Source organism: Pinus tabuliformis, chromosome 3_1 (genome assembly GCF_031772625.1).
Source record: "Pinus tabuliformis cultivar Carrire ecotype Pingquan chromosome 3_1, CPIR1, whole genome shotgun sequence".
NCBI classification, from domain to species: Eukaryota; Viridiplantae; Streptophyta; class Pinopsida; order Pinales; family Pinaceae; genus Pinus; species Pinus tabuliformis.
In genome coordinates, this window is record NC_142301.1 from 802,149,413 (window position 1) to 802,171,473 (window position 22,061).

The 22,061-nt window shown below is 39.4% G+C and overlaps 1 protein-coding gene across 4 annotated transcripts; it reads left to right on the plus strand.

Annotated features, from left to right (window-relative positions):
* Nucleotides 1-277: 277 nt before the first annotated feature.
* On the plus strand, nucleotides 278-21,758 carry LOC149189878 (uncharacterized). Of its 4 annotated transcripts, XM_089413309.1 has the most exons (6): nucleotides 278-410; nucleotides 627-1,395; nucleotides 2,091-2,153; nucleotides 2,406-2,456; nucleotides 9,823-9,915; nucleotides 21,421-21,758. In XM_089413309.1, the coding sequence occupies exons 2-6, from the start codon at nucleotides 882-884 to the stop codon at nucleotides 21,483-21,485; spliced, it is 786 nt and encodes a 261-aa protein (XP_089269435.1). In that variant the 5' UTR covers nucleotides 278-410; nucleotides 627-881; the 3' UTR covers nucleotides 21,486-21,758. The 4 variants fall into 4 exon arrangements, with proteins under 4 accessions (XP_089269435.1, XP_089269432.1, XP_089269431.1 ...); XM_089413305.1 differs by having other exon boundaries at nucleotides 280-1,395; nucleotides 21,421-21,755; XM_089413306.1 differs by lacking the exon at nucleotides 2,406-2,456 and having other exon boundaries at nucleotides 279-1,395; nucleotides 21,421-21,756.
* The last annotated feature ends 303 nt before the right edge of the window (nucleotides 21,759-22,061 follow it).

Below are 22,061 nucleotides of genomic sequence, written 5' to 3' on the forward strand. Positions count from 1 at the left end.
ATGCACAATACCGCACAATACCAAATAAGTGGGGTACACAAAAAAGCTATAGGCTAAATTTTTTAATCACGGTCACATCTTAATGCACAATACCAAATAAGTGGGGTACACAAAAAGCTATAGGCTAAATTTTTTAATCACGGTCACATCTTTTCAAATGAAAAAACAAAACAAAAAACTCAAGCGTTCACACTATCACTACAGTGCAGATGGATGGAGCACCATTCAAATTAATATCCACTTTTTTATTATTCCAAACTGGAATTACAAGCGTAAGAAACCATTGAAAATTGGCATTAACGCTGCATAGGCCTACTATAAATCTGCAAGAGCTTGCTCTTCAAAATTGGCATTCACTCTGCATAAGCTTAGTAGAAATCTGTGATGGTCCGCTCTTGGATTTGTGTAAGGTAGGAGTTTATATTACTAGCTTGTAGCTGATGGAGGGTGGTGTTGAGAAATTCGTGAGTTTTCCTTATTTAGTGTATGTGATTATCGGTTTGGCTATCGGCCCGGCGATAGAATATCTTTTTAAGTACGTTGACATTGTGCTTAGCTATCAGGAAACCTTGGACTCTCTTACAGCTACAAAGAAGAACCTCACGACTATCATCCCGCTGTTGCAGGAACAGTACGACATTGTGCTTAGCTATCAGGAAACCTTGGACTCTCTTACAGCTACAAAGGAGAACCTCACGACTATCATCCCGCTGTTGCAGGAACAGTACCCCTCAGACGACATTGAACGTCAAGGAAGTTCCGCTGAATCGGCTGTCAAGAAATGGGCTGTTAAGTTGCAGAATCTTCACGGAGACGGATCTGCAAAGGAGCCAAATATAGCGAGAATTAATGTCGTTTCTCGTTATCGAGAGACCAACAAGATGAAACAAAAAATTTCAGAGATGGAGAAACATCTGAAATTGTTTCCTTTGATTCAGTTGGAGCTCATACTTATGTGTCATCCCGCACGTATCGTCCCTGAACATCGAGAGCACAGTCCCGCAGGTATCGTCCGTGAAGTGGTAACTGGGGTGCTAAAAAGGGCGGCCAAAAGCATTCTTCCCCGCATGAAGATGGTGATTCACTTCAACAGAGAGGTAGCGTCCTTGAAAGATCTGGTTACCAGCATCACGCCAATCATCGATGAGATCTCCGAAATCCCACGTTTAGATGTCTATCCTGCTATAAATGGCTGGTGCGAAAAGATGCGTGAACTTGATGAGAAAGCGGAGAAAATAGAGTCTCTGCCAGGGTGGAACGTTATTCGTCGTTATAAAGACCCCCAGGATGTCGCGTCTCTGATTTCAACTATCGAGGCACACGTGAAATCAGCTTCACTCGTGAGCTTGGAGCCGCTATTTCAGGAACTCCAGCAAGAGAAACGCCAACAATCAGGTACTTTTCATTTTAATATATAGTTTAGCAACGCATGTCCAGGGAGGAATTTGACGAGCAAATTGGCCGTCATGGTGTGATTTACTAGTTAAAATGGTTAAGTTTCTTTTGAAATTGAGAAGGTTTTTTTGGTGTGCGAGGTGCGTCAAATTTAACTAGTGTGTCTGTCTTAAAATTCTAACTCTACTTATATCTTTACTCCAATTTTGTTATTTTTATACTTAACAAAAAACAAATGAAATTATGCGTAATCTCTAACGAGGCGAAAGAGTTACCCCAAAAGTTAGTAGTATAATCAAATAGCTTTCACCTCTCAAATTTTTGAAACAATCCATAAAGTTTATTAAAAATTATAATATTAAATTGAATATTTGAGTCTGATTTTAACTATTGACACACACGTGAAATCAGCTTCCGTGATTAGTTTGGAGCTGGCTTCGGTGATTAGCTTGGAGCCAGCTGTTGGAATTAATGCTTACATTCCATATTTAAGAAGTTGGTTTGTGATGGTTGAGAAACTCTCTCAACCTCTCTATCTAATTTAGGAATAAGTTGGATCTCAGAAACTCTATTTAAAAGAGTAATCTGAATGTAATCGTGTGTGAGTGTGTTTACACATGCACCATTTGTGCTTAATATAATTGTATTTCTGTAACTGTGTATGATTTAACTATTTCAACTATTTCTATCTCCAGAGTCGCTATTTTTTCAGAAGATGATCGACCTGGAGTCCCAGCAAAGGAAACTCCGACCATCAGGTACTTTTCATTTTAAGATATAATTTAGGAACACATGTTTTTACCGTAGTTATTAATTTCGAATTGAACACTCCAATCTCTCAACCTCTCTATCTAATTTAGGAATAAGTTGGATTTCAGAAACTCTATTTAAAAGAGTAATCTGAATGTAATCATGTGTGAGTGTGTTTACACATGCACCATTTGTGGTTAATATAATTGTATTTCTGTAACTGTGTATGATTTAACTATTTCAACCATTTTTATCTCCAGATTCATTTGATAAGAAGCGCAGCGGGCGGCCACAGAAACTCCGACCCTCAGGTACTTTTCATTTTAAGATATAATTTAGGAACACATGTTTTTACCGTAGTTATTAATTTCGAATTGAACACTCCAATTTTCGAATTTTTTTGGTCAATTGGACCGAATTTGGTAACTCTGGTTTTTATTATAGTTTGGTTATTTTTATACCGTCGAAAAGCAGGTTATATCGTGATAAATTTATGGTCAAAAAGCCTTCACTCCTTAAATTTTTGAAATAATCTCTGATGTTTATTAAAATTTATAATATTAAATCAAATATTTTGAAAATTAAAAATTAATTTTAAATTTTTAAAATGTGACGAGTCTGATTTTAACTTTTTCTTCTTTTTTTTCTTTCTTTAACAACAAAATAAGTAACTAGATTATCAAACAAAAACTATGATAATGTCTGTATTAGCATAAAGTCAAGCATTATCTGAGTACCCGCTCGTGGGGAGGCGAGTTGTTCAGGGTAGGCTTAGCCAACCCTCGAATTACCTTCCCGGTATATATGTGAGATGGTGTATGAGAGAAGCAAGCTCAAGATGTGCTTGATCCTCCCGAGCCACCCCAGGAGAAGGGGGACAGAAATTAGTGGTCCCCTCGATGCCATCCATCAACGCCTTTAAGTCACTATAGATATTCAGAGAGTTAAGGTTCATTTGGATAGAAAACGAAAGTAATCCCTATAAAGCCATAGCCTCCGCCTTGGTGTTGGATCCAGAACCTCCATGGCACCATAAATGATATTCAGTACTCCAGTCAATGCGCAACACTGCGCCGCATCCGCAGTCTCCGTGTTGGGCAACACCATCAAAGAAACGAACAGGTGGCTAATAAGCCAAGGGCCTCATCCTGTAGGATCAATTAACAAGCTTCTCAGTATCGTAGGAGGTGGCCTTCATCCAAGTTAGAATTTTGTGTATCATCCAGGAATAATCAAATTTTCGTCCCTCAAATATGAACCCGTTCCAGGCCCTCGGAATTTCCCAGATGATGAATAGAGGGAGGGTCCTATGATTCTTCTAACCATTCATCCAGTCTATCATGAACTCTTCAAAATTGCATATACCCCTGAAAGTGAACTGAGAATCACACCGAAAGAACATATGTTGTGTTGTCTTAGAGTCTTCCATACACAAAATACATATACCTGGCCCCATATGTCCCCTTTTTCCCAGATTATCCCAAGTGAGAATCTTGTTTCTCCAAACTAGCCAGGCAAATAGGATAATCTTTGTGGGGATCTTCCATTTCCATATTCTGCAAAACCACGATCTTTCCAACTCGGTTTCTTTTAGTGCCATCAACCACCTGTATGTATCAGCCACAACGGGTGCCCCTTTTTCCAGCCTCCCAAACCAATGTAAATTGTCACCCCCATTGTCAAAACAAAGCCCAACATTGTTCAATTTATTGACGTATGTATTCCATTCCACAACGTAGCTACCCGCCATATGCAAATCCTCAGGTTTTTTCCAAACCGGGCATCCAATCTCCCACTTGTGTATAATTTGTGATAGGTAGAAAAAGCCCCCCACAATGTATCCTAGACAAAGTCTGCTTGCCCAATGTATTTCCGGAGGCAACCCCCATAACCAAATCTAAGCCAATCATGATTTTGTGGCCATTTCCAAAACTCCACACCATTCGAAAGCGCCAACATTTCCAGAATTTTTGAAAAGGTCACCAGATCAACGATCCTATAGAGAGACTAAGATTTATGTCTCTATAAGTGTGTTCCAGGTCACGTGCCTTCAAGTACTTATGTTTGAAAATCTCCTACGAGATCCCACTATGTCACATTGCTTGCCATAAAGATTTAATGAGCATCGCCTTCCCAAATATGCATTGGTCTAGTAAGCCCCATCCCCCCCAGTCCTTTGGTATTGTCAGAGTACCCCATTTGCATAGGTGGTATTTCACACCAGAGCTATTCCTAGCCCAAAGGAACTGTGCAATGATAGAACGAAGCCAATTTTGTATGGAGACTAGAATGTGATATAAATGTGCCCAGTAGACAACAAGTTGTTGTAATACAATGAGAGAGAGGATATATCTGCCTCCCAATGAGAGGAACTGATTTATCTAGGAGCACAATTTTTTCTTATATTTGTCAGCCAACCACATCCAATCCTCTGGTGAATAACAATTGGGCTTCAGCCGAAAGCCAAGGTATGTGAAGCTTGTCTAAATAAGAGCCTTCTGAACATCAAATAGATCAACAATATATTCAATGTCCTGCAAATCCCCATTAGAATGATATAAAGTGGATTTAATTCCATTTGTAATCAACCCCAATGCATCACCGAATCTGCCAAGTATCTAATGAAGTACAATCCACTGGGATCTGGAAATAATACCAAATGTCAAGATGTCAACAAAAAACAAACGAGTAATGCATACCTGCCCAGTGATGTTGACTCCCTAGAAAAATCCCAATTCTTTTGCCTCCTTGATCTTTAAACTAGGGCCATCCAAAACCAAAATGAAGATGAGAGGTGAGAGTGAGCATCCTTTTCTGAGGCCTCTGCTAACACTAAAAAAGGGGGAAGGAAACCCATTGATCAGAACAACAAAATGTGCAAAAGTGATACAGGCCATGATCCATTCAACATTTTGAGTTTGTAACCTAATCTTGTGTAACAAAAGGCGAGTATAGGACCAGTCCACGCAGTCATATGCCTTGTGGAGATATATCTTCATGCCCAGAGCTTATTTTTTCTTTGTATGGATGGTGTGAATAACTTCCTGAGCCGAAGCGATAGCATCATGTATAAGCATGTCACTTAAAAATCCGAATTGTTCTACAGAAATGTGTAAAGACAATATTTTTTTATCCGACCCATTATCAGCTTTGAGATAATCTTGTAAAAGTATTGCATCGTGAGATGGGTCGAAAATCACCAAATTTAGTGGGATTAGACGCTTTAGGAATAAGTACCATAAATGTAGAGTTTGTAGCATCCGAGATCATACCCGAAGTCATGGATTCCTCCAATATACCCAGAATGTGATGTCCCATGATATCAAATAAATGTAGGAAGAACTCCACCGTCCATCCGTTTGGTCCCAGGCACTTGTCCTTGGTAAAAGATTTGAGAACATCCAAGACCTCCTCCAAGCTGGCAGGACGAAAGAGTTCCTCATTTGAATCTGCATCAAACATCTGAAGGTATCGCTCCAATACCCACATATGGTCTTCAAATCTCACCCCTTCTCGATGTTTGTATAACTTTTCAAAACATCAGGCAGCCTCAGCACGAATCTCTTCTGGAGTGTACTTAATCTCCCCATTCATATCCTCAATATGCCAAATAGAATTAGACTGCTTTTTGTGGTTTGCAAATTTATGGAAATATTTGGTGTTGCGGTCTCCATCCCACAGCCAGATTGCCCGACTCTTAAGCTTCCATGTTACTTCCTAAATGTGGAGGATCTTGTTTTTTCTGCCCTTTAAAACACTGAGATATTCCCAATCTCCCTGCGATGAATGTCTCTGCTCCATCAATTTTCCAAATCTAGCAATCTCTTTTGTGATCTGTTCTAGGTCCATGTACATCTGTTTCTTCCTATTTTGTTCCCATACTTTGGTGTTTTCTTTTATATGTCTAAGTCTATCCATCATATATCCCATTGTAGTATCCCCTTGCAGAAACTGTACCTCGTTCCATGTCGATCTTACAAGCCTGTTGTATTCCTCATTCTCCAACCAAATACGGTTGAACTTGAAAGGAATGCCAATTCTCCGTTCCCCCAGTATCCATTGTAGTATAATAGGCATGTGATCAGAGAGATACGTCCTATGAATCCAAGATCTAAGATTCCCCAATTGTTCAGCCAATTGTTCCTTGATGAAAAATTTGTGAAGCCGCTTACCTATATACTCATCCCCCACTCTGCGATTGCTCCACGTAGGCGACATCGAAACATGGCATATATCCCTCATATGATATCCATCAAAAAGTCCAAACAACCTATCCGCCAAAGGGTCCGGCCGAGAATGGACACCCCATCTCTCCCGCTCTAGTAGAGTGGCGTTAAAGTCCCCTGCCATTATAAGTCCACCAATGTTGAGAATGTTGCTATTTTGTATGTGATCCAAAAAATCAGAGCGATTTTTATATGGGGCATACAAATTAAGAAGATGAAAATGACATATATAACCATGGATATGACCCGACAATAGGATACCAACAAAGAGACTGTGTGCACGAAAGACAACGCTTCGCAGATCCAACATAGCTAATAAGCCCCTAGAGTGGTTGATGGTGTCCACCCCAACAAAATGCCATGCAAGGAAAATATCCAGGAAGTATGTAATAGCTCGAGCCACAGAGGATAAAGTTTCTTATATAAAAATGACTGTAGGACAAAGAAAGCAAATCATCTCGTGGAGATCCAATTTTTTGGAGTGATCCCCCAACCCCCTAATATTATAGGAGAGAATCTTCTTCATGGGACATCCGGAGAGGGAAGCTAAGCTCTAAGTGCTCGAGGATCAATAGAGTAAAAAATAGGAACATCATGAAGGTCAGGAGAGTCCTGAAAAAGGGGAGGTTTGGAGGAAGGTCTGTCCCGGAAATGGCGGCTACCCTTTTTATTAGTCTTTCTGACAATGATGTTCTTGGCAGAGGTGGGGCTAATGAGAGGAGACAAGTTTGGCGCCTTTCCTTTCTGAATAGTCAAATATTTGAGGTTCAAATCAAAGTTTTGCAAAAGAAACTCAATATCACTGTCCACAGAATTACGAGGAGAGGAGGCCATCTCCGTCTATCGAGAGGGGTGGGAGAAGGCAACTCAAGGGGTGGCATGGAAGGTGAAATTACCAGCGGCGATAATGTGGAGTGGATGGGGAGTGTCAAGGAGGCCCGAGGGGACTTCTGCAACAGGTTCAGGATAGGGTGAGGGATAGTGACATGTTCATTAGCAGTCTCCCAGGAGTGCGCACGACATGGGGATGAGACAGAAATGATAGGGTTTGAGGAGACAAGGGGGCGTACACCAAATAGATGGGGAGTTGATAGTGCATCATTTAAAGTAGAAGAAGGGATAGGACGGGAGGTACTTGAGGGGGGAATCACCGTTGATCCATTGTCATGTCGAAGCGTATCATATGAAAACTTCATCTTGTGACCCCGTCCAGGATGTCGCAGCCTTCATCTACCCAGGCATCGATTAATAAGATATCCAGTGCGGTGGTAGTAGAGACATCTGAAAGGGATCCCCCAGTATTCAATCCGTTGGAAGAATCTAATCGACCCCCACTCTAGATCAATATCCTCTGGGATTCCACCTGATAAACCAACCTCAACCAGAATCCAAGCCACCCGTTTATCCTGAGCGCCCACAATACCCTGCTCCAGGTATATGAATCATCCAATCGAGTTGCCAATCGCCGTTAAGGCATTCTTAGTCCAAAATTCTAGGGGGAGACCCAGAAGCTTCACCCAAACCATGTCATTCCGTGGCGTATGTAAAAGGGGATTGAAACCAATGTACCATTGATGAAGCTAAAGGAAACATTAACCGTGTACCCAGGGGATCTTGAGAATTTTTCCCGAGTCATCATTATGGAGGAAATGGAAACTGAACTAGGCATTCATCAGTAGACTCACCTTAGGCAAATAACCCAACACAGTTTCCTAAGTTCTATTCACCCAGTCGTAGATATCTTGCTGAGTTGGGTCAGCAAATATCCACCTCCCCACAAGATTCTGCTTCTAAAGGCTAGTGACCTGATCCCACAATACGTCATAACCAAAACTCAATAGTTTAGTCTTAGCACACGGCTTGATGGGACGAGTAACAGCCACTTGGTCTTTGGGAGGGAAGGCCAAGCCGATAGAGAAGCAAATTGTGGAGACCCAAGATGTGGCTTGTTGTGTTTGTCTGCATGTGTGGTGGATTCCCCATGCAGCACGTCGCCCACCCCCCGCAGCCGACCCTTCGACATGTCAACCACCCTCTAAACGTGAGGAACCCCACCCTGCACATGCTCAACATCTAACATGGCCTGAATGAAGGCCTCCTGTGCAACCATGTCCGAGTCCAGGCAGGCCAGAACCCCATCCAGTGGAAGGTCATCTCCCATCCTACCCACCACCACTGAAAAGCATTAAAACCTCATCCAGTCAAATAGGGTAATGTGCACCCACCAAATCCCATCCAGGGGCAAATAGAATTTCTTGGGCTTCTAATAGGAATAAAAACGAGTCCGCAATCGATGGAATATTAGCCCAACATCAATGACCCCGTAGGACACGTACCAAAGATGGTGTCAGTCGCCCCTCGGGATCCTACGAACATTCAACCACCTTGGCAAAAAGGTGAAGTACTAGTACACCCACCCGCTAAGAGAATGTGCCACGTTCAATGATGACACAAATATCCTCGAGAGTCCATAAATGGCATAATCTCATCAAATATGGGAAGGATAAGGATCGAGTCGTGGACGAGATCCAAAAATGGAATTGTTAGAGCTCTGTCAAAACGATTGTAAATGCACCTCGAGAGAGTGAGCCTGTAACCCCCGAAAAATTCGATGACCAAAAAATTGGAGCAGACGAATCTAGAAGCAGCCTGGAAAACCTGTAAAGCATCGGAAAAAATGGATGCCACCAACAAGGTACACACCACCCTAATAGTAGAGAGAGCCCCTAGACAATCACACATGAGCCTACACCCCAACCCCGGCACCACCACCTGCACGATGGGGAACGTATCAAAACAGGGGGGAAGTCCACTCAAAAATAAACAACAAACACTATATATATTTTGCAAATATATATCTAAAAATCTTAAGAATATATTGAGAAATAAAAATAAATAAATAAATAGTTGATGAATAAAATTCCAAATCTATTATATAATCTATAATATCGCATATAAAATCGCTGATATAAAAACAAAAATATATAAAAAAATGTTAGATTTGAGACTTTTGTGATCCACATTGTAGATAAATGTCTTTGGGATTAATCACATCATTAAGTTATTGAGTTCAATTTTTAATCAGTGTCACATCCTTTAAACCAAAACAAAAACATTAATACATGATACCAAATAATCAACATGTGGGGTACACAAGAAAGCTATAGGCTCAAATTTAATTAGTGTATCTGTTGAATTAAGGCTTCTGTGATCCAAATCAAGTTTATGAGAAAAAGTTTTTCTCACAAACTAAGGTATCTGTTTTGAAATTCCAACCATGTCCATATCTTTACTACAGTTTTGTTATTTTTATACGTGATCGAAAAACAAGTTATACTATGATAAATTTATGATCAAATAATTTTATTCACCTCTCACATTTTTGAAACAATCCATAAAAAAATATTAAATTGAATATTTGACTCTGATTTTAACTATTGACGCACACCAGTGAAATCAGCTTCAGTGATTAGCTTGGAGCCGCTATTACCAGAGATGATGGACCTGGAGTCCACCAGCCAGCAAAAGAAACTCCGACCATCAGGTACTTTTCATTTTAACATATAATGGAAGAATACATGTTTTTAATATAGTTATTAAGTTTGAATTTTAATATAGATATGAATTCGATTTGATAAGATAAAAATGTGAATGAAAATTTTTCACTTCCAAAAAAAATTGGAGAATATATCTCCAAAACATTCAGATATATACAATTTTTCTTAAATAACAAAAATGCTTTTTATTTGTTTTTTCCACTATTCATTTTAAAATTTAAATAATTTAAATAATATAAATAATTTTAAGATTATAATTTATTAAGAAAAAAATACAGTGGTCTCTTTTCTTCAAACACTCTCTTATTTTTATTTTGAATGGTTTAATAATTAAAAAAATTAAAAATTAAATATTTCTAAACTTATTTATTTAAATTCCTCTTTAATAAAATATATTAAAAAAATCAATTATACTCTATGGAATCTTCTCGCCCACGCCCAGGTTCCAATACTTTACAAATTCAAACTTCAAGGTAAAATTCTTTTTTCGCTATTTTCCCGGCTTTCTAAATCCTGCCAAGGAATACATTAATGTACATGATTCAAAACACACGCTGATAAAAAGATGAATTGGGTTTTCCGTCATCCACCAAAAATTTAACCATGAACTGAATTTACCCTACCCACCGTGCGTTGATGCGATGCGTGAAGTCAATGCCCGAACCGAACTCCGAAGTGGCGTAACCGAATTGAACACCCGAATTTCCAATTTTTTTAGTCAATTGGATGGAATTTGGTAACTTGGTTTTTATTCCAATTTGGTTATTTTATACAGGTCTGAAAAGCAGGTTATATTGAGATAAATTTATATTAAATCAAATATTTTAAAAATTAAAAGTTAATTTTTAAATTTCTAAGATGTGATAGAGTCTGATTTTAACTTTTTCCTTCCTTTCTTTAATATCAAAATAAGTAATTAGATTATCTAACAAAAACTATGATAATGTCATAAAGTCGAGCATTAAAAGCAAAAGTTAAAAACCAGAAGTCATCAAAATCACTGCAAAAAAAATCATTATACCAAAAAAGTTACCTAGGTCAGCCTTGAAGAGGCTGCCAACCTTCAAATGACCTTCCTAGTATATATGTGAGATGGTGTATGAGAGAAGCAAGCTAAGGATGTGCTTGATCCTCCTGAGCCACCCAAGGAGAAGGGGGGACAGAAATCAACAGTCCCCTTGATGTCATCTATCAATGCCTTCAAGTCACCATAGATATTCAGAGAGTTAATGTTCTCTTGGATAGCAAACCAAAGCAACCCCTATAAAGCCATAGCCTCCGCCTTGGTGTTGGACCCAGAACCTCCATGGCACCATAAATGATATTTAGTACTCCAGTCAATATGCAACACTGCACCGCATCCACAGTCTCCATGTTGGGCAACACCATCAAAGAATCCAGCAGAGGGCTGATAAGCCAAAGGCCTCACCCTGTAGGATCGATCAACAAGCTTCTTAGTATCATAGGAGGTGGCCTTCATCCAAGTTAGAATTTTGTGTATCATCCAAGAATAATCAAATTTTCGTCCCTCAAATATGAACCCTATCTAGGCCCTTCAAATTTCCCAGATGATGGATAGAGGGAGGGTCCTATGATTCTTCTGATCATTCATCCAATCTATCATGAACTCTTCAAACTTGCACATCCTCCTGAAAGTGAATTGAAAAGCATACTAGAAGAACATATGTGTGTTGTCTTAGAGTCTTCCATACACAAAATACATATATCTGGCCCCATATGTCCCCTTTTCCCCAGATTATCCCAAGTGAGAATCTTGTTTCTACAAACCAGCTAGGCAAATAGGATAACCTTTGTGGGGATCTTCCATTTCCATATTTTGCCAAACCACGATCTTTCCAACTGGGTTTCTTTTAGTGTCATCAACCACCTGTACGTATCAGCCACAATGGGTGCCCCTTTTTCCAACCTCCCAAACCAATGTAAATTGTCACCCCCACTGTCAAAACAAGGCCCAACGTTGTTCAATTTATTGATGTATGTATTCCATTCCACAACGTAGCTACCCCCAGATGCAAATCGTCAACATTTTTCCAAATCGGGCATCTAGTCTCCCACTTGTGTATAATTTGTGATAGGTAGAAAAATCCCCCCACGATGTATCCTAGACAAAGTCTGCTCACCCAATGTATTTCCGGAGGCAACCCCCATAACCGGATCTGAGCCAATCATGATTTTGTGGCCATTTCCAAAACTCCACACCATCCCAAAGCGCCAACGTTTCTAGACTTTTTGAAAAGATCACCAGATCAATGATCCTCTAGAGAGACTAATGTTTATGTCTCTGTAAGTATGTTCCAGGTCACGGGCCTTCAAGTACTTATGTTTGAAAATCTCCTGCGAGATCCCACTACCTCACATTGCTTGCCACAAAGATTTAATGAGCAGTGCCTTCCAAAATATGCATTGGTCTAGTAAGCCCCATCCCCCCTAGTCCTTTGGAATCCTCAGAGCACCCCATTTGCATAGGTGGTATTTCAAACCAAAGCTATTCCCAGTGCAGAGGAACTGTGCAATGATAGAACGGAGCCGATTTTGTATGGAGACCAGAATGTGATATAAATGGGCCCAATAGACAACGAGTTGTTGTAAAACAATGAGAGAGAGGATATATCTGCATCCCAATGAGAGGAACTGATTTATCCAGGAGCACAATTTCTTCTTATATTTGTCAGCCAACCTCATCCAATCCTCTGGTGAATACAGTTGGGCTTGAGCCAAAAGCCAAGGTATGTGCAACCCGTCTGAATAAGAGCCTTCTGAACATCAAATAGATCAACAATATATTCAATGTCTTGCATATCCCCATTAGAATGATATAAAGTGGATTTACTTCCATTTGTAATCAACCCCAATGCCTCACCGAATCTGCCAAGTTTCTAATGAAGTACAATCCACTGGGATTTGAAAATAATACCAAATGTCAAGATGCCAACAAAAAACAAATGAGTAATGCATACCTACCGAGTGATGTTGACTCCCTAGAAAAATCCCAATTCTTTTGCCTCCTTGATCTGTAAACTGGGGCCATCCAGAACCAAAATGAAGATGAGAGGTGAGAGCGGGCATCCTTGTCTAAGGCCTTTGCCAGCATGAAAAAAGGGGGAGGGAAACCCATTGATCAGAACAACAAAATGTGCAGAAGTGATACAGGCCATGATCCATTCAACATTTTGAGTTTGTAACCCAATCTCGTGTAACAAAAGGCGAGTATAGGACCAGTCCACGCAGTCATATGCCTTGTGGAGATCTATCTTCATGACTAGAGCTTCTTTTTTCTTTGTATGGATGGTGTGAATAACTTCCTGAGCCGAAGCGATAGCATCATGAATAAGCATGTCACTTAAAAAGCTGAATTGTTCTCCAGAAATGTGTAAATACAATATTTTTTTTATTCGACCCGCTATCAGCTTTGAGATCGTCTTGTATAAAATATTGCATAATGAGATGGGTCAAAAATCACCAAATTTAATGGGATTAGACGCTTTGGGAATAAGTGTCATATATGTAGAGTTTATAGTACCCGAGATCATACCTGAAGTCCTAGATTCCTCCACTATATCCAAAATGTGTTGTCCTATGATATCAAAGAAATGTAGGAAGAACTCCACCGTCCATCCGTCTGGTCCCACGCACTTGTCCTTGGTAAAATATTTGAGAACATCCAGGACCTCCTCCAGGCTGGCAGGACGAAAGAGTTCCTAATTTGAATCCGCATCAAACTTCTGAAGGTATCGCTCCAATACCCACATCTAGTCTTCAAATCTCACCTTCTCGATGTTTGTATAAATTTTCAAAATTTCGGGTAGCCTCAGCACAAATCTCTTCCAGAGAGTACTTAATCTCCCCATTCCTATCCTTAATATGCCAAATAGAATTAGACTACTTTTTGTGGTTTGCAAATTTATGGAAATATTTGGTGTTGTGGTCTCCGTCCTACAACCAAATTTCCCTACTCTTAAGCTTCCATGTTACTTCCTAAATGTGGAGGATCTTGTTTTCTCTACCCTTTAAAACACTGAGATATTCCCAATCTCCCTACAACAAATGTCTTTGCTCCATCAATTTTCCAAATCTAGCAATCTCTTTTGTGATCTGTTCCAGGTCCATGTACATCTGTTTCTTCCTATTTTGTTCCCATACTTTGGTCTTTTCTTTGATATGTCTAAGTCTATCCATCATATATCCCATCGCAGTATCCCCTTGCGGAAATCGTACCTCGTTCCACATCGATCTTACAAGCCTGTATTCCTCATCCTCCAACCAAATACGATTGAACTTGAAAGGAATCCCAATTCTCCATTCCCCTAGTCTCTATTGTAGTATAATAGGCATGTGATCAGAGAGATAGGTCCTATGAATCCAAGATCTGAGATTCCCCAATTGTTCAACGAGTTGTTCATTGATGACAAATCTGTCAAGCCACTTACCTATATACTCATTCCCCACTCTGCAATTGCTCCATGTAGGCGACATCAAGATAGGATAGATATCCCTCATATGATATCCATCAAAAAGTCCAAACAACCTATCCGCCATAAGGTCCGGCCGAGAATGGACACCCCATCTCTCCCGCTCCAATTGGGTGGCATTAAAGTCCCCCGCCATTATAAGTCCACCAATGTTGAGAATGTTTCTGTTTTGTATGTGATCCAAAAAATCAGAGCGATTTTTATATGGGGCATACAAATTAAGAATATGAAAATGACATATATAGCCACGGATGCGACCCGACAATAGGATACCAGCAAAGAGGTTGTGTGCACGAAAGACAGCCCTTCATGTATCCAACATAGCTAATAAGCCCCTAGAGTGGCTAGTGGCATCCAACCCAGAAAAATTCCATGCCGGGAAAATATCCAGGAAGTATGTAATAGCCCGAGCCATAGAGGATAAAGTTTCTTACATAAAAATGATAGTAGGACAAAGAAAGCGAATCATCTGGTAGAGATCCAATTTTTTGGAGTGATCCCCCAACCCCCTAATATTATAGGAGAAAATCTTCATCATGGGACACCCGGAGAGGGCAACTAAGCTCTAAGTGGCCGAGGATCAATAGACGAAAAAAAGGAACATCATGAAGGTTAGGAGAGTCCTGAAAAAGGGGAGGTCTGCCCTATAAATGGCGGCTACCATTTTTATCAGTATTTCTGACAATAATATTCTTGGAAAAGGCGGGGCTAATCAGAGGAGACGAGTCTGGCACCTTTCCTTTATGAATAGTTAGAGATTTGAGGTTCAAATCAGAGTTTTACAAAAGAAACTGAATATCGTTGTCCACAGAATTGTGAGGAGAGGAGGCCATCTCCGATCTATTGAGAGGGATGGGAGAAGCCAACTCAAGGGGTCGCATGGAAGGTGAAATTGCCAGCGGAGACAATGTGGAGTGGATGGGGGTGTCAGGGAGGCCTGAGGGTACTTCTGCAACAGGTTCGAGATAGGGTGAGGGATAGTGGCAGGTTCATTGGCAGTCTCTCAGGAGTGTGCACGACATGGGGATAAGACATAGATGATAGGGTTTGAGGAGACAGGGGGCGTACACCAAATAGTGGGGGAGTCGATAGTGCATCATGTAAAGCAAAAGAAGGGATAGAAGGGGAGATACCTGAGGGGGAAATCCCCGTTAATCCAGTGTCATGTCGAAGTGTATCATATGAAAACTTCATTTGGTAATCCCATCCAAGATGTCGTGGCCTTCGTCTACCCGTGCATCGATTAATAAGATCTCCAGTGCGGTGGCAGTAGAGACATCTGAAAGGGATCCCCCAATAGTCAATCCGTTGGAAGAATCTAATCGGCCCCCACTCCAGATCAGTATCCTCTGGGATTCCACCTGCAAAACCAACCTCAACCAGAATCTAAGCCACCCGTTTATCCTGAGCGCCCATAATACCCTGCTCCAGGTATATGAATCGTCCAATCGAGTTGCCAATCGCCGTCAAGGCATTCTTAGTCCAAAATTCCAGGGGGGGGGGGAGACCCGGAAGCTTCACCCAAACCATGTCATTCTGTGGCGTATGCAAAAGGGGATTGAAACCAATGTACCATCGATGAAGCTGAAGGAAACATTGATCGTGTACCCAAGGGATTTTGAGAATTTCTTTCGAGTCATTGTTATGGAGGAAATGGAAATTGAACTAGGCATTCATCAACAGACTCACCTTAGGAGAATAACCTAACATAGTTTCCCAAGTTCTGTTCACCGAGTCCTGGATATCCTACTCAGTTGGGTCAGAAAATATCCACCTCCCCACAAGAGTCTGCTTCTGAAGGCTAGTGACCCGATCCCATAATACATCATAACCAAAACTCAACAATTTAGTCTCAACACGCGGCTTGATGGGACGAGTAACCCGCGCTTGGTCTTTGGGAGGGAAGGCGAGGCCGATAGAGAAGCGAATTGTGGAGACCTAAGATGTGGACCATCGTGTTTGTCTCCATGTGTTGTGGACTCCCAATGCAGCACGTCGCCCATCCCCCGCAACCGACCCTTCGACACATCAACCACCCTCCAAACATGAGGCACCCCACCCTGTGCATGCTCAGCATCTAACGTGGCCTGAATGAAGGCCTCCTATGCAGCCACGTCCGAGTCTAGGCAGACCAGAACCCCATCCAGTGGAAGGTCATCTCCCATCCTACCCACCACCACTGAAAAGCATTAAAACCCCGTCCAATCAAATAGGGTAATGTGCACCCACCAAATCCCATCCAGAGGCAAATAGAATTTCTCGGGCTTGTAACAGGAATAAAAACGAGTCCGCAATGGATGTAAATCAACCCAACAACAATGACCCCATAGGACACATACCAAAGATGGCGTCAGTCACCCATCGGGATCCTACGAACATGCAACCACCCTGGCGAAAAGGCCAAGTACCGGTACACCCTCCTGCTAAGAGAATGTGCCATGTTCAATGATGACACCAATATCCCCGAGAGTCCATAAATGGCATAATCTCATCAAATATTGGAAGGACAAGGATCGAGGCATGGATGAGATCCAAAAATGGAATTGTTAGAGCTCCATCAGAATGATCGTAAATGCACCTCGAGAGAGTGAGCCTGGGACCCCTCGAAAAAATCGATGGCTAGAAAATTAGAGCAGACGAATCTAGAAGCGACCCGAAAAACCTGCAAAGCAATAGAAAAAATGGATGCCACCAACAGTGTACACACCACCCCAATAGTAGAGAGAGCCCCCGGAGAATCACACATGAGCCTACACCCCAGCCTCGACACCACCATTAGCGCGATGGGGAACGTATCAAAACAGAGGGAAGTCCACTCGAAAATAAACAACAAACACTATATCAGCCCCCCGTAATATATGCAGAATGAAAACTATATGCCAGAATCAAGTGCACATAGTGCACATCCCACATATACGAAACCACCCCAAACTGCACCGCCACCAGCGACATCCACAGGGCCACCCTATACTACCATGACCACCAAAGCAAGGTCCACAAACACAATGCAGGTTGCAACATTTCTCGCAGAATGACCACTGATGCAAAAGAGGATCAGACTCCACCAAAGAAGTCAATTCATGTCCAGAAGGCAAGGAAGATTGTTCTGGGGGAGCATTTGTAAATGTCAATACAGGGGGAGAAGAATGCGACCAACACGAGCAAAGACACATAACCGCCCCAAAAATGCAGAGCAAAATTCAATCAAGGGACATCCTAATCATCCAAACAACCAGAAACATCACAACGAAAATGATAAATGATAAAGACAATGGGCAGAATAAACCAAAATTCTCTCTAAAACATCAACCCCTACCAGTGCAATAAATTCATCGTGTGTTCGGGTGAAGCAATCACCAATACCTATACCACGGCCATGCATCTCTCTATGCTCCGCTCTCCCGAGCCACCATCGAGTTTCAATGGTTTCTTAAGCTTGTCATGACAAAAAAACCGTTCAAATTAACAAAGCAGTGCAGATGTTGCACCTTCCAAATTAATATCCACTTTTATATTATTTCAAATTGGAATTACACACACATGAAATCAACTTTAGTGATTAACTTGGAGCCGCTATTTTAGGAGAAATGGTCGTGGAGTCCAGCACCCAACAAAAGAAACTCCGACCATCAGGTATTTTTCATTTTAATATATAGTTTAGCAACACATATCTTTATTACAATTTGGGTTTTTTTTATATCTGCACGAAAAGAAAATCGAGTTATATTGTGATCACTTTAGGGTCAAAAAGTTTTCACTATGGAAACAATCCCTAAAATTTATTAAAAATTATAATATTAAATTAAATATTTTAAAAATTAAGAATTAATTTTTAATATTTATTTTTTATTTTTATTGTTTTTATTAATTATTACACAAAAATTAATAAATTTTAAAATAAATTTCTATTTCTATTTTTATCTTTTCTATTAATTATTATACAAAAATTAATAAATTTTATGAAGTTTTACATATAATTATCGAACAAAAAAATTATTTATAAAAATATACTAGTTTCTCAACGATTAATTAAAACAGTTTCTCAACCCTTAATAAAACAGTTACCATTAATGAATGATGCAGTACTTTCTCTCCCTAAATCAATTGGTTTTTTATAATTTAATTACAAAAATTAATAAATTTTATGAAGTTTTACATATAATTATCAGACAAAAAAATTATTTATAAAATATACTAGTTTCTCAACGATTAATTAAAACAGTTTCTCAACCCTTAATTAAAACAGTTACCATTAATGAATGATGCAGTACTTTCTCTCCCTAAATCAATTGGTTTTTTATAATTTATTTATTGGATTTTTTCGAAAATAGTAATAGTCTCGTGTAGGGATGGAATTTGATTAGCAATTTGCTTGTCATGGGGTGATTTCTCTGTCAAATACAATTCAAAATTTTACAAAGTCGTCAAAATCTTTACTTAATGTTAAGAAACCAGGTCAAGAAAGTGTAAAAAAAAGGTCAATTTTAACGAGTGACTTTGTTTTGAAATTCCAACCTTGATCCGGTAATCTACAAGTTACCACAAAGTGATTTAGATGTTAAATCATTCAAATTTTGAAGTTGTCTTTAGAAGCTTTTCATGATTATGATTTGAAAATAAATATTAACAAAACAACGTAATGCCTGAGAATAGTACATTACCGATTGAGTTTCCTATTGAAACTTTAACATCTTTTACTCTACTATATTCCACGTTATTTATTAAGAGATGAGACAAATATTTTTTATTTTAATTTTTGACAATAATTAAATATATTATTTTTTATTTATATATAGTTATGAAAAATTTGAAATATTTTTTATATTTATATGTAATTTTATTTGTAAAATTTTAAATCTATATATTAGTTTATATTATTTATATTAATCTAAAATTATATATCCCCGGATGCGGGTGACACAGGTGTCATAAATGGTATACAAGCCAACTGTTAAATGCGAGTACCGCATGCTGCAGAGCAGCGGGGCTCCCCAGAACCTCACCTCATGTAAAACTGATAAACAACATTACGATGGATATGGCAGTATCTGGGCATTTATGGTGTGCTCTGTTCGAAGCATGGCAAGGAATGTTATATTCAAGGCATCCTGGCTCATCCCTCTCATGGTTAGTATTCATTCTACTTGCTCTGAGTTCTGGCTTACGAAGGTTTCGGGTGGCGAGAAGTTCTCCGTTTACAGAGGCGTGCTCTGCAGGACTTAGGCTTGTTTCAGGGGTAAGCGGATTTCACCTCCTTCTCAGACCCTCTCAGTGTGTATTTCCTGTTCTCTGGCTCAATCATTCCGACTCTCAACTGCCTTCTTTGCTTGTTTTGTTGATTCTGTGGCCCTCCCTACGCTCCTCAATATGGTCCGCCAAGGTGGCAGGAAACGACCCAGAGGGCGTCATGGTAATGGCTCTCGCCCTACAGCTAGCAGTTCTGAGAACCCTGAACAATCTCCCGTTAATCTCCCTCCCTCTCAGGTGAATGTGCAATCTCCTAGCCCTGCTCGTAGGCCAATCCCGAATAGTGCTTTTCAAACCACCCATTTTAAATTCCAAAGCAATCTCAACAGGCCTCTGATTTCTGCCCATATCACCATCATCCTCTCGGAAGAAGAAAACCAGATCCATCCTCTGGCCTGCATAGTTCCGGAACCCTCTCAGAGTAGCGAGCAGCATTTGACAGTGGGAAGCCAGGAGAAAGATTTGGTTGATCAACCAGGTCAAATTGACAGTCCAAGAATCATTCCGCCCCATGTAGATATTCTCCCTGCTGCCGGGGATGGAATTCTGAATGATACTAATCACCCCATGTTAATCCCAGAGGATGATAAGGCCGACAATGACGATCTGTGTTTGGGTAGCGACTGTCCAGCAGAAGAGAAGACTCCTGGCGGGGATATGGAAGCCTAAGGCCACCTGGGTCTGTTTTGTCTCGTTTTTGTTTTTTGGCTGTCAAGCAGATGAACGCATCCAGGTTTCTTTGAATATAGTCATGACTCAATTCCATCATCTTGACGCTTTTGGTCATTTCCAGGGCAGTGGCAACGTTTTTACAGTCAGACTCGCTATGGATATTAGCTCTCTTGTACTCATGCACAGTCTTCTGATCTACTGGTCCTTCTCTGAAATGTATTTCTGTCATGTAGTTTTTTGTAGCATATATGCCCAGAATCCTTCCATGCTGGGGCAAACTTGCTGTGTAGAGAGCCCTCATGAATTCTTTTCTGAGGCCTCGATTACTTGTAAAATTATTTTTACTTTAAGTTAATAGATCTTAGTCTTTGCAGAGAAAAAAAAAATCTAAAATTATATATAAAATTTAAAATCATAAATTACCTTTTACATAAAATACAGATACAAAATTTAATTTTAAAATATTTTAATTTTATAAAATTTTATATTAATCTAAAATTATATAAAATATGAAATTATTAATTACCTTTTGCATAAAAGATACAAAACAATAATGCTATATAATATATTACACTGGTTTACAAATAATTTTGTTCATCAAAAAATTTCTCCAACACCCAACAAAGAAAACCCCTCATATTATACTTGTTTACAAATAGTTTAAAACCCCTCATATTATACTTGTTTACAAATGGTTTTGTCCATCAAAAGATTTCTCCAACCCCTCAACCATCGGATGCTTTTCATTTTAATATATAGTTTAATCAAAGCATGTCTTTATTACGATTTGGTTATTTATAATGGTTTTTTCCATCAAAATATTTCTCCAACTTATTTTCAAGGCACAAGTATTGCAAATATTTTTCTTTATTAAAGAGAAATATTTTGATGAACAAAGCCATTATAAAAAACCATATCTTAATCAAAACATGCCTTGCTAAACTATATCTTAAACTATATTTTATGATATATTCTACTGGTTATGTAATTTAGTGTGAGTGTCCTAGGCGAGGTCGTCTTCATTATATGTGCTAAGCCGATTTAACATGTCGCTTGATATTTTGTCCTTTTTTATATATGCAGCACAAGTGGTGGAAACCTTCATAGAAGTGGATGCCTCTAATGATGAAGGATTAAGAGCGCTATAAGAAGTGGAAGCTTCTACTGGTGAAGGACTCGTGATGAAGTGGAAGCCTCTTCATATCGGTAATTAATATAATGTGTTATGGGTGTCTTACTTAATATATTGTGAGTGTTTTAGGTGAGGTTGTCTAGAAAATGGTAGGTGGTAAATAGATTTAAGATGTCGTTTTGTATTGTGTTTATGTATGTATGTATGGGGAAGACAAGAAAACCTTTATCTAAGAACTGCAACTTTGTAGTGAAGAAGAGGAAAGAACACCAAAATTGAAAATTTAAATAAATAAAAGAGTAAGTATGGAGTTAGTTTTTATTCAAAAACAAATATGGAAGAGTAAGTATGGAGTTAGTTAGTTTCTTAGAATGTAGTTCGAAGAAACAAAAAAAAAGATTGTGTATTGTCTTAAATATTGTTTTTAACTGAGTGTCTCAAATTATTGTTAAAAAAAAAATCTCCATAAAAATAATATATAACAAAAACATTATTGTCTCTCACAAGACAAGAGACAATATGTCTTTATTTCTAACTATTGTATCTCTAAGGACAATAAAAAATTATATTTAAAGACAATACAATATCACTT